Here is an 11356-nt window from a genome sequence, read left to right on the forward strand (position 1 = left end):
ACCCTAACCCCTAACCCCTAACCCCTTACCCCTAACCCCTAACCCTAACCCCTAACCCCTAACCCCTAACTCTAACCCCTAACCCTAACCCCTAACCCCTTACCCCTAACCCCTAACCCCTAACCCCTACCCCTAACCCCTAACCCCTAACCCCTAACCCTAACCCCTAACCCTAACCCCTAACCCTAACCCCTAACCCCTAACCCCTAACCCCTAACCCCTAACCCCTAACTCTAACCCCTAACCCCTTACCCCTAACCCCTACCCCTAACCCCTAACCCCTAACCCTAACCCCTAACCCCTAACCCCTAACCCCTAACTCTAACCCCTAACCCTAACCCCTAACCCCTAACCCTAATCCCTAACCCCTAACCCTAACCCCTAACCCTAACTCTAACCCTGTTAAGGGTTAGGGTTAGGGTTAACCCTAACCCTTAACAGGCTTAGGGTTAGGGGTTAGGGGTTAACCCTAACCCTAACCCTGTTAAGGGTTAGAGTTAGGGTTAGGGGTTAGGGTTAACTCTAACCCTAACCCTGTTAAGGGGTCATGGTCTCTGTGGGAGATCCTCTCGGGTTCCTCTGAGTCTGAACCTTCTCAGGGGCCTCTAGTGGCCTCAGTGCTCCTCCTTCACCCTGCGCCTCCTCCCTCCTCTCCCTCCAGGTGTCCAGGGAGGACCTGCCGTCCCTGTGTGGCCTCCTACTCAGGAGCCTGGAGGCCCCTGAGGGCCCCGCCCACTCCCTCACACACACCCTGCCGGCCCTCGCCGCCATCATCAGCCACAGCCCGGACTGCCTGACCGAAGGTGACGCACCCACGCACGCAGACAGACAGGCAGGCAGGCAGGCAGGCAGGCAGGCAGGCAGGCAGGCAGGCAGGCAGGCAGGCAGACAGGCAGGCAGACAGACAGACAGACAGACAGACAGACAGACAGACTGACTGACTGACTGACTGACTGACTGACTGACTGACTGACTGACTGACTGACTGACTGACTGACTGACTGACTGACTGACTGACTGACTGACTGACTGACTGACTGACTGACTGACTGACTGACTGACTGACTGACTGACTGACTGACTGACTGACTGACTGACTGACTGACTGACTGACTGACTGACTGACTGACTGACTGACTGATCAACATCATGAAAGAATCCTAAACCATTCACCCTAACTGAATGATCCCGCTTCAGTCCCAGGGGGCAGTAGTGTGATCCCGCTTCAGTCCCAGGGGGCAGTAGTGTGATCCCGCTTCAGTCCCAGGGGGCACTAGGAGTGAGACGAGCACCGTCAAAGGGGCCTGCATTGTTCCACCAGGTGTGTCCCAGTCAGCTTTGAGTGCAGGGCACTGGGCAGACTGGGAGACCCCGGGGCAGAAGTTCCCTCACACATCCACAGGGTTGTTCTTTGTCAATCACCTCTCCCTCACTGGCAGATCATGTGACCCTCCTGAATAAGAAGCTCATCGATTGGCTGCGTTACGCCAGCACCCAGCAGGGGGGCGGGGCTTCCTCTGTGGGATTCTTCACCGGACCCAGGATACGTCAGGTGTGTGTGTGTGTGTGTGTTTGTGTTTGTGTACCCACCTGATGTGTGTGTGTGGCCACCTGATGTGTGTGTGTCTCTGTGTGTTTCCCAGCCGGGCCCGGTGACGGAGCTTGACGGGGGGCTGTCGGGGGACTTCTTCACCGTGCTCTGCGTGGCCCAGGGCTTCACCGAGGACCAGTGGATGAACGCCCACGCCTTCTCCCTGCTGCGGCCCTGGCTGCTGGCCTCCACCGCCGCCGCCCTCGGGGACAGCTCCGCCGAAGCTGGTACAGTTAGTCTGTCTGTCGGTCTGTCTGTCTCGGTGGCTCTGAGCCCCTGTGTGGGATTGATTTGTGGAGAAGGCTGTGGTTTATGAGCAGGTTAATACATGGGGCCATGGTGTCGGGTCTCAGGCTGTATGGCCTCTCTCTCTCAGACCCCCTCTCAGACCCTCTCTCAGACCCCCTCTCAGACCCTCTCTCTCTCAGACCCCCTCTCAGACCCTCTCTCAGACCCCCTCTCAGACCCTCTCTCTCTCAGACCCTCTCTCTCTCAGACCCCCTCTCAGACCCTCTCTCTCTCAGACCCTCTCTCTCTCTCAGACCCTCTCTCAGACCCTCTCTCAGACCCTCTCTCTCTCAGACCCTCTCTCTCTCTCAGACCCTCTCTCAGACCCCCTCTCAGACCCTCTCTCTCTCAGACCCTCTCTCAGACCCTCTCTCAGACCCTCTCTCTCTCAGACCCTCTCTCAGACCCTCTCTCAGACCCTCTCTCTCTCAGACCCCCTCTCAGACCCTCTCTCTCTCAGACCCCCTCTCAGACCCTTTCTCAGACCCTCTCTCAGACCCTGTCTCTCTCAGACCCTCTCTCTCTCAGACCCTCTCTCTGTCAGACCCTCTCTCAGACCCCCTCTCAGACCCTCTCTCTCTCAGACCCCCTCTCAGACCCTCTCTCAGACCCCCTCTCAGACCCTCTCTCTCTCAGACCCTCTCTCTCTCAGACCCCCTCTCAGACCCTCTCTCTCTCTCAGACCCTCTCTCAGACCCTCTCTCAGACCCTCTCTCTCTCAGACCCCCTCTCAGACCCTCTCTCTCTCAGACCCCCTCTCAGACCCTTTCTCAGACCCTCTCTCAGACCCTGTCTCTCTCAGACCCTCTCTCTCTCAGACCCTCTGTCTCTCAGACCCCCTCTCAGACCCTCTCTCTCTCAGACCCTCTCTCTCTCAGACCCTCTCTCAGACCCTCTCTCTCTCAGACCCTCTCTCTGTCAGACCCTCTCTCAGACCCTCTCTCTGTCAGACCCTCTCTCAGACCCCCTCTCAGACCCTCTCTCTCTCAGACCCTCTCTCAGACCCTCTCTCAGACCCCCTCTCAGACCCTCTCTCTCTCAGACCCTCTCTCTCTCAGACCCTCTCTCTCTCAGACCCTCTCTCTCTCAGACCCTCTCTCTGTCAGACCCTCTCTCAGACCCTCTCTCAGACCCTCTCTCAGACCCTCTCTCAGACCCTCTCTCAGACCCCCTCTCAGACCCTCTCTCTGTCAGACCCTCTCTCAGACCCTCTCTCAGACCCTCTCTCAGACCCTCTCTCAGACCCCCTCTCAGACCCTCTCTCTCTCTCATCACCACCAGCGGGCTGCAGTCTGCAGCTCAGTCTCTCCCACTCCTTCTCCCACTGCACGGGTAAGATGAGACCCCTCCCACCGCTCGGTGTGTGTGTGTGTGTGTGTTTGCATGTGTTTGCGTGCGTGGGTGTGTGTACTAGGTCGGTGAAATTCATTCATTGAGCTTTGCTCACTCCTAACTTCTTCTGAATGAACGAGTGAATGAATGAATGGATGAACGTTGGGGAACACTGCTGATCTGTGTTTAACGTGTGTGTGGTTAGCATCTCTCTCCTACGCACGGATCACTAACGCGTCACTCTTCAGGATCACTAACGCGTCACTCTTCAGGATCACTAACGCGTCACTCTTCAGGATCACTAACGCGTCATACTTCAGGATCACTAACGCGTCACTCTTCAGGATCACTAACGCGTCATACTTCAGGATCACTAACGCGTCACTCTTCAGGATCACCCAACCGTCTAACTCGACTAAAAACACAGAAAACAGAATCGGATTGATCTGGGGGTGGACCCTTCTGTGATCCCCCCCCCCACCTCACGCCCCCCGCCTCACGCCCCGCCCCACCTCACCCCCCCCACCTCACCCCCCCCACCTCACCCCCCCCACCTCACGCACCTCACGCCCCCCCGCCTCACGCCCCCTCGCCTCACGCCCCCCCACCTCACGCCCCCCCGCCTCACGCCCCCCCGCCTCACGCCCCCCCTCCTCACCCCCCCGCCTCACGCCCCCCCGCCTCACCCCCCCGCCTCACGCCCCGCCTCACGCCCCGCCCCCCCCCCGCCTCACGCCCCCCCGCCTCACCCCCCCGCCTCACGCCCCCCCGCCTCACCCCCCCGCCTCACGCCCCGCCTCACGCCCCGCCCCCCCACCTCACGCCCCCCCGCCTCACGCCCCCTCGCCTCACGCCCCCCCGCCTCACGACCCCCCGCCTCACGCCCCCCCGCCTCACCCCCCCACCTCACGCCCCGACCCCCGCCTCACGCCCCCCCCCCCGCCTCACGCCCCCCCGCCTCAGACCCCCCCGCCTCACCCCCCCACCCCACCTCACCCCCCCACCTCATGCCCCGCCCCCCCACCTCACCCCCCCCACCTCACGCCCCCCCGCCTCACGACCCCCCGCCTCACGCCCCCCCGCCTCACGCCCCGCCCCCCGCCTCACGCCCCGCCCCCCGCCTCACGCCCCGCCCCCTTGTGTTCACAGGAAGGGGACCAGGTCGTCTCCTCTCCTTCCGACCAACCCAACCCTCTAACCAATGGCCAACCTTTCCCCGTCCCCCTGACCTTTGACCCTGACCCACTCTGGTGTTCGCAGACGACCGCTCGGACATGGACAGCTCGGTGATCTCCATGGTTTCAGCCACTTCCTCCTCCAGCCGCCTGCTGGCTCCCCGGGAGCGCCTGAGGGAGAAGGCCTTCCTGTACGCCCAGCGGCTCATAGAGCAAAGCGACCGCAGTGAGACGCCTGTCTGTCTGTCTTTCTTTCTGTCTGTCTGTCTGTCTGTCTGTCTGTCTGTCTGTCTGTCTGTCTGTCTGTCTGTCTGTCTGTCTGTACTGTACGCCCAGCGGCTCATAGAGCAAAGCGACCGCAGTGAGACGCCTGTCTGTCTGTCTGTCTGTCTGTCTGTACTGTACGCCCAGCGGCTCATACAGCAAAGCGACCGCAGTGAGACGCCTGTCTGTCTGTCTGTCTGTCTGTCTGTCTGTCTGTCTGTCTGTCTGTCTGTCTGTCTGTCTGTCTGTCTGTCTGTCTGTCTGTCTGTCTGTCTGCCTGCCAGTCTGTCTGTCCTGTGCGCCCAGCAGCTCATCTCTCCTTCCTCTCCTCTGCTCCAGAGGCGCTGAAGCGAGCGGACTCCGAGCTCCAGAAGGCGGTGAGTCGGGCCCAGTGCTGTCATATAAAATGTACTAACCCCGCCCCCAGGGCCTGGTGGGGGCGGGGCTGGTCCTGTGATGTCATAGTGTCGTTCCCCCGCCCCCAGGGCCTGGTGGAGGCGGGGCTGGTCCTGTGATGTCATAGTGTCGTTCCCCCCCCCCCAGTGCCTGGTGGAGGCGGTGCTGATCCTGGACCAGGTGTGTCTGGAAGACGTGTCCCAAGTGTTCCGGGCGTTCCCGGCGGTGAAGGCGCTGTACGGACGTCTCAGCCCGGAGCTGGGAGCAGCCCGCGTGCTGCTGGCCGTCGCCCAGTTCTACCTCAACCACGGTGGGCCCCCCCCCCATTCTACCTCAACCACGGTGCCCCCCCCCCCATTCTACCTCAACCACGGTGGGCCCCCCCCCATTCTACCTCAACCACGGTGCCCCCCCCCCCCCCATTCTACCTCAACCACGGTGCCCCCCCCCATTCTACCTCAACCACGGTGCCCCCCCCCCCCCATTCTACCTCAACCACGGTGGGCCCCCCCCCATTCTACCTCAACCACGGTGCCCCCCCCCCCCCCATTCTACCTCAACCACGGTGGGCCCCCCCCCATTCTACCTCAACCACGGTGGGCCCCCCCCCATTCTACCTCAACCACGGTGCCCCCCCCCCCCATTCTACCTCAACCACGGTGGGCCCCCCCCCATTCTACCTCAACCACGGTGCCCCCCCCCCCCCCATTCTACCTCAACCACGGTGGGCCCCCCCCATTCTACCTCAACCACGGTGCCCCCCCCATTCTACCTGAACCACGGTGGGCCCCCCCCATTCTACCTCAACCACGGTGCCCCCCCCATTCTACCTCAACCACGGTGCCCCCCCCCCATTCTACCTCAACCACAGTGCCCCCCCCTTTTCTACCTCAACCACGGTGCCCCCCCCCCCCCAGCTTACCTCAACCACGGTGGGCCCCCCCCCCCCCCCACCAGTAGGTGGTTTGATTTACTTTACATCATGTAACATGTAGCAAAGTAACGTCCTGATCACAGTCAGGGTTTTTGCGTGTGTGTGGTAACCATGCCGATGGGGGTGTGTGTGGTAACCATGGCGATGGGCGTGTGTGTGGTAACCATGGCGATGGGCGTGTGTGTGGTAACCATGGCGACGGCGGTGTGTCTCCAGGGGAGACGGCGGCGGTAGACTGTGAGCCGGTCTGGCGGCTGGTGTTCGGCCGGCTCCCCGCGGAGCTCTTCAACGACCCCCACCTCGCCCACAGCCTGCTGCGCTTCACCCGCCTCCACCAGCACCGCCTGCAGGCCCGCGTGGTGCAGTACACACAGGCCTTCCCCAACCTGCTGAAGGTACACACACACACACAGGCCTTCCCCAACCTGCTGAAGGTACACACACACACACACACACACACACACACACACACACACACACACAGGCCTTCCCCAACCTGCTGAAGGTACACACACACACACACACACACACACACACACACACACACACACACACACACACACACACACAGGCCTTCCCCAACCTGCTGAAGGTACACACACACACACACAGGCCTTCCCCAACCTGCTGAAGGTAAACACACACACACACACACACACACACACACACACACACACACACACACACACACAGGCCTCCCCCAACCTGCCGGCTGGCTCCTCTCTCTTCCTCGGTGGTAGTTCCTGGCCTGGGACAGCCCTGCGGTGCTGGAGGACTTTGTTGATCTGCTGCCCTCTCTGGTGACGCCAGGGACTGCAGTGGAGCTGCTGCACTCGCTTCTGGACCTGCCCTGCCTCTCGGCCACGCTCATACTGCAGCTCCGGTGAGACCCCCCCCCCCCCCCCCCCACGTCAGACGGTACACACTGTAGCTACACACTTGTTCATCATTTGTCTAGAATTGAACACAGTCATAAGAAAAGCAAAATGTCATAATGTCTTTCTATTGCCTTAATTTGCATCATATGAACTTTATCTCATTCTTAAACGTTGGTATTTTTTAACACTTACATTCATATGTAAATTTTGACGTGTAAATATAATAATAAATCAATATTCCAAAGGTATCTTAAAACCAATCTGGTCTGCCAACTTCAGTCTAGTGAGCGTGTTGCCTCCAGCGTTGCATTGTGGGGGACTGAGTCTTTCCTCCGTCCAGCCTGGCCTACTCTCCCATCTCAGAGGCAGCCGGGGGGCGGGCCCAGCTGTCCCTGGAGGCCTTCCGTAGCCCCGCCCACCGAGGGCTCTTCCTGTTCCTGCTGCGCACGGAGGCGGGCTCCGGCGACACCATCGCCCGGCTGGCCGCGCTGCACCGGCTGCTGGCCGAGGCTGCTGATTGGCCCAGGGTCGTCCAGGCGGCCCGGGCCCTCCCCCCCCTGCTGCATGTCTACTTCAACGCCGTTGTCACGGTAAGGCCTGCCTCCCCCTCCCGCAATGTTTACTCCGGAGGAGCCGGAGGTCAGAGGTCATAGTCGGGTTCCCGGGTCTGATCCCCGGTCCACTGTGTGTGTGTGTGTGTGTGTGTGTGTGTGTGTGTTCCAGGTAGCCAATGAGAAGCTGTTATCCCAGTTGGTTTCTGTGCTGCTGGAAAGGAGCAGTCTGCTCTTCAACATCCCCACATTCATCAAGGAGATCCACAGGTACACACGCACACACACACACACACACACACACACACACACACACACACACACACACACACACGTCTGTCTGTCTTATCTCTGTCCTTTCCTCCTCACAGGGTGTTGAGCTTTCACCTATTGAGGTTCTGTAAGATCCGCCCCTCCCTTGTGGTGGACCAATCACACGAGCTGCTGGAGTTTGCTGGGACGACAGCCAATGCATTCAGCAAAGAAGCCGTCTTCACCAATGTGGTGGGTGTTCTTGTGCGTGTTTGTGTGTTTGTGTGGAATACTCAAGTTATTTTGTACTTCACCTCAAAAACTAAAAGCAGAAGAGCCTTTCCAACCCCAAGGGGACCATTCAAACATCGCTCTGTGCGTCAATAAATAGTAACCTAACCCTACCCTCAATGGAGCTGCGTCTGTTTGGACACACACACACTGTGTGTGTGTGTGTGTCCAGGTGTGTCACTGTGTGTGTGTGTCCAGGTGTGTCACTGTGTGTGTGTGTGTCCAGGTGTGTCAGTGTGTGTGTGTGTCCAGGTGTGTCACTGTGTGTGTGTGTGTCCAGGTGTGTCACTGTGTGTGTGTGTCCAGGTGTGTCACTGTGTGTGTGTGTGTCCAGGTGTGTCACTGTGTGTGTGTGTGTCCAGGTGTGTCACTGTGTGTGTGTGTGTCCAGGTGTCACTGTGTGTGTGTGTGTCCAGGTGTGTCACTGTGTGTGTGTGTGTCCAGGTGTGTCACTGTGTGTGTGTGTGTCCAGGTGTGTCACTGTGTGTGTGTGTGTCCAGGTGTGGCTCCTGGGGGAGTTCCTCTCGGGGGGCAGTGACCCCCGCTGTTCCGTGGAGCTCATCACTTCCTGTTTCGAGTCTCTGGAGGCAGTGCTGTTTGAGGTCACTTCCTCGGCCCCGCCCCCGGGGGAGGAGCCTGTTGCTCCGAGGGTCATCACGTCTCTAATGAGCGCGCTCGCCAAGCTGGCGTCCCGGTCACATGACCTCATCCCCAGGTAGCCTTCTGTTGTTGTTGTTGTTGTGGTTGTGGTTCGGTCCGGATTCAGAATTCTGATATGTGCTTTAATGTGTGAGGATTGACTATTTCCTGTGTGTGTGTGTCTGTGTGTGCGTGTGTGTGTCTTTGTGTGTGCGTCTGTGTGTGTGTGCGTGTGTTCATCTGTGTGTGTGTGCGTCTGTGCGTGTCTGTGTGTGTGTTCGTCTGCGCGTGTGTTCGTCTGCGCGTGTGCGTGTGTTCGTCTGCGTTTGTTCGTCTGTGTGTGTGTGTGTGTGTTCCTCTGTCTGTCTGTGTGTGTGTGTGCGTGTGCGTGTGCGTGTGTGTGTGTGTGTGTGCGTGTGTGTGTCTGTGTATGTGTGTGCGTGTGTGTGTTCGTCTGTGTGTGTGCGTGTGCGTGTGTGTGTTCGTCTGTGTGTGTGTGCGTGTGTGTGTGTTCGTCTGTGTGTGGGTGTGTGTGGGTGTGTGTGTGTGCGTGTGTGTGCATGTGTGTGTCTGTGTGTGTGTATGTTTGTGTGTGTGTGTGCGTGTGTGTGTGTGTGTATGTGTGTGTGTGTGTGTGTGCGTGTGTGTGTGTGTGTGTGCGTGCGTGCGTGTGTCTGTGTATGTGTGTGTGTGTGTGTGTGTGTGTGTGTGTGCGTGTGTGTTCGTCTGTGTGTGTGTGTGTGTGTGTGTGTGTGTGTGTGTGTGTCTGTGTATGTGTGTGTGTGTGTGTGTGTGTGTTCGTCTGTGTGTGTGTGTGTGTGTGTGTGTGTTCGTCTGTGTGTGTGTGTGTGTGTGTGTGTGTGTGTGTGTGTGTGTGTGTTCGTCTGTGTGTGTGTGTGTGTGTGTGTGTGTGTGTGTGTGTGTGTGTGTGTGTGTGTGTGCCCCAGGGTCTCTCTGTTCCTCTCCAAGCTGCGCGCGGCGGCCCGCGGCGCGGTGCCGCTCTGGGCGCGGGAGGAGGACCTGGTTGCCATAGTGACGCGGGGGGAGGACCTGTGCTCGCTGCTGAAGCTCCCGGGCGTGGCCCAGAGCGTGCTGACCCCGCCCCCCTCCGCCCCCCGCTGGCACCGCGACCCCCACGTGGCCCCTAGCCGCCAGCTGAGGGCCCTGAGCGGCCTGGCCCCCCTCCACTGACCGGGGCGGGGGGCGGCACTTTTCTAAATAAATGCAAATATGTGAATTTCAACTGTTGCTATCGACACACATACACACGTGTGTATGTGTGTACATACATAAAGACACACATACATATATACATAACTAACTCTAACAGAAGTGGTGTCCTGAAGCATATTTCATTTATTGCATAATAAGTTTTGTTTATGACACAATAAAAGTATGTGATACAAGTCATTCACTACCTGTGAGATATCTCAGATGCAACACAATAAGTATTTAACCATAGAAATAGATCAATCATTTGTTACAGAAAAATATAATATATTTTGTGTTTGCATACAAAATAGTTCATCCTATCTAGGAAATGTAATAAACTATAGGCTGTTCTCTACTTATGTACCTGATTAGTGTTAGTCATGAAGACACAATAGCTAAGTAGCTTTAGGCAATAAAACCTGAACATGTGTTTTGGGTTTAAATCAGGAATGTTACGTTTGAATAAGAGTCATCCAAGACAAAATGACAGCTGGAATGGTGGCGGTTTCTCAGCTTTGTTTGAAAAACCTGTCACGGCCATTTCATTTAGGGATAGGGTTAGGGTTATGTATTGATCTAGTTTACATAACACGTCACAACAGAGGTAACGAATGATGAATACTTGTGGATAACTTTAGCCGTAGCAGCAAAAACTTGAGTATTTTGAATGAATGTCTTCAATACACACTTAAACATTCCTTAAGATTTGATTAACATGTCAATTAAAAGTATGAAGCTTAATTATTTGTTACAACTATCAGTGACCTCAAGGACTCTGCAAACGGCTCTGCTGAAACGTGACGTAGCAGCTAGCCTCGCCCTCTAGCACCAGATACTACTGGGTGGGCGGAGCTTCTACAACTCCACCCTCCCCCAGAGAAAGAACCTGTAGGCTTTTCTATTGGCGTTCCTCGTGAATGAATGTAGGCGGATGTCTCCCTCTAGCGGCCACCAGAAGAACTGCAAAGGGTAGCGTTGTGCGCGTCTTCTCTCTGCCTTCACGTGGCACGCTGCAGGTAAATACCACAGAGTCGGTCCACAAGTCAGGGTGGTCCCGCCAGTCCTCCCTATGTAGTGGTTCTGAAAGTGGATTCAGTGGTATATTGATACACATATGACATCATGAATCCAAAATCTCAGTCTATTAAGGCATAGTTCCAGTCAGTGACTGTTTGGTGTGGAGCCGCTCCAGAACCAGCAGGAAGTCCAGTTAACCACAGCAAGCTCGGTCCCATACAGTCCACTTAGAGCCGGCTCAGTCTACTCAGAGCCGGCTCAGTCCGCTATAGAGCCGGTTCTATAGGGGACTGAGCCGTCTTTATAGGGGACTGAGCCGGCTCTATAGTTGACTGAGCCGGCTCTAGTGATGCTCTGGTCCGGGTTGGTTTACACCTGGGCTGAATCAGCCTTTGGTCCCCTGGTACAACCAGCTGGAAGAGCTACCATCACAAACCATCCCTCTGTCTCTCTCTCTGTCTCTCTGTCTCCCTCTCTCTCTCTCTCTCTCTCTCTCTCTCTCTCTCCTCCTCTCTCTCTCTCCCTCTCTCTCTTTC

General features: G+C 57.4%; 1 protein-coding gene across 2 annotated transcripts in view; it reads left to right on the top strand.

The window, feature by feature from the left end:
- The window catches only part of ap5z1 (adaptor related protein complex 5 subunit zeta 1), a 14037-nt gene extending 4042 nt beyond the window's left edge, over positions 1 to 9995 (top strand). Inside the window, exons 4-17 of one of the 2 annotated variants that reach the window (XM_079745754.1) lie at positions 662 to 803; positions 1440 to 1552; positions 1644 to 1818; positions 3161 to 3211; positions 4472 to 4612; positions 4990 to 5027; positions 5194 to 5356; positions 6197 to 6375; positions 6721 to 6863; positions 7199 to 7448; positions 7582 to 7679; positions 7781 to 7913; positions 8453 to 8667; positions 9539 to 9995. In XM_079745754.1, coding sequence (XP_079601880.1) covers positions 662 to 803; positions 1440 to 1552; positions 1644 to 1818; positions 3161 to 3211; positions 4472 to 4612; positions 4990 to 5027; positions 5194 to 5356; positions 6197 to 6375; positions 6721 to 6863; positions 7199 to 7448; positions 7582 to 7679; positions 7781 to 7913; positions 8453 to 8667; positions 9539 to 9782 — 2085 coding nt within the window. In that variant the 3' untranslated portion in view covers positions 9783 to 9995. The remainder of the gene's footprint in view (positions 1 to 661; positions 804 to 1439; positions 1553 to 1643; positions 1819 to 3160; positions 3212 to 4471; positions 4613 to 4989; positions 5028 to 5193; positions 5357 to 6196; positions 6376 to 6720; positions 6864 to 7198; positions 7449 to 7581; positions 7680 to 7780; positions 7914 to 8452; positions 8668 to 9538) is intronic. The other variant, XM_079745755.1, reaches the window with a different exon arrangement.
- Positions 9996 to 11356: the final 1361 nt, after the last annotated feature.

The sequence above is a fragment of the Pollachius pollachius genome (assembly GCF_949987615.1).
Source record: "Pollachius pollachius genome assembly, chromosome: 11".
In the NCBI taxonomy this organism is placed as follows: Eukaryota; Metazoa; Chordata; class Actinopteri; order Gadiformes; family Gadidae; genus Pollachius; species Pollachius pollachius.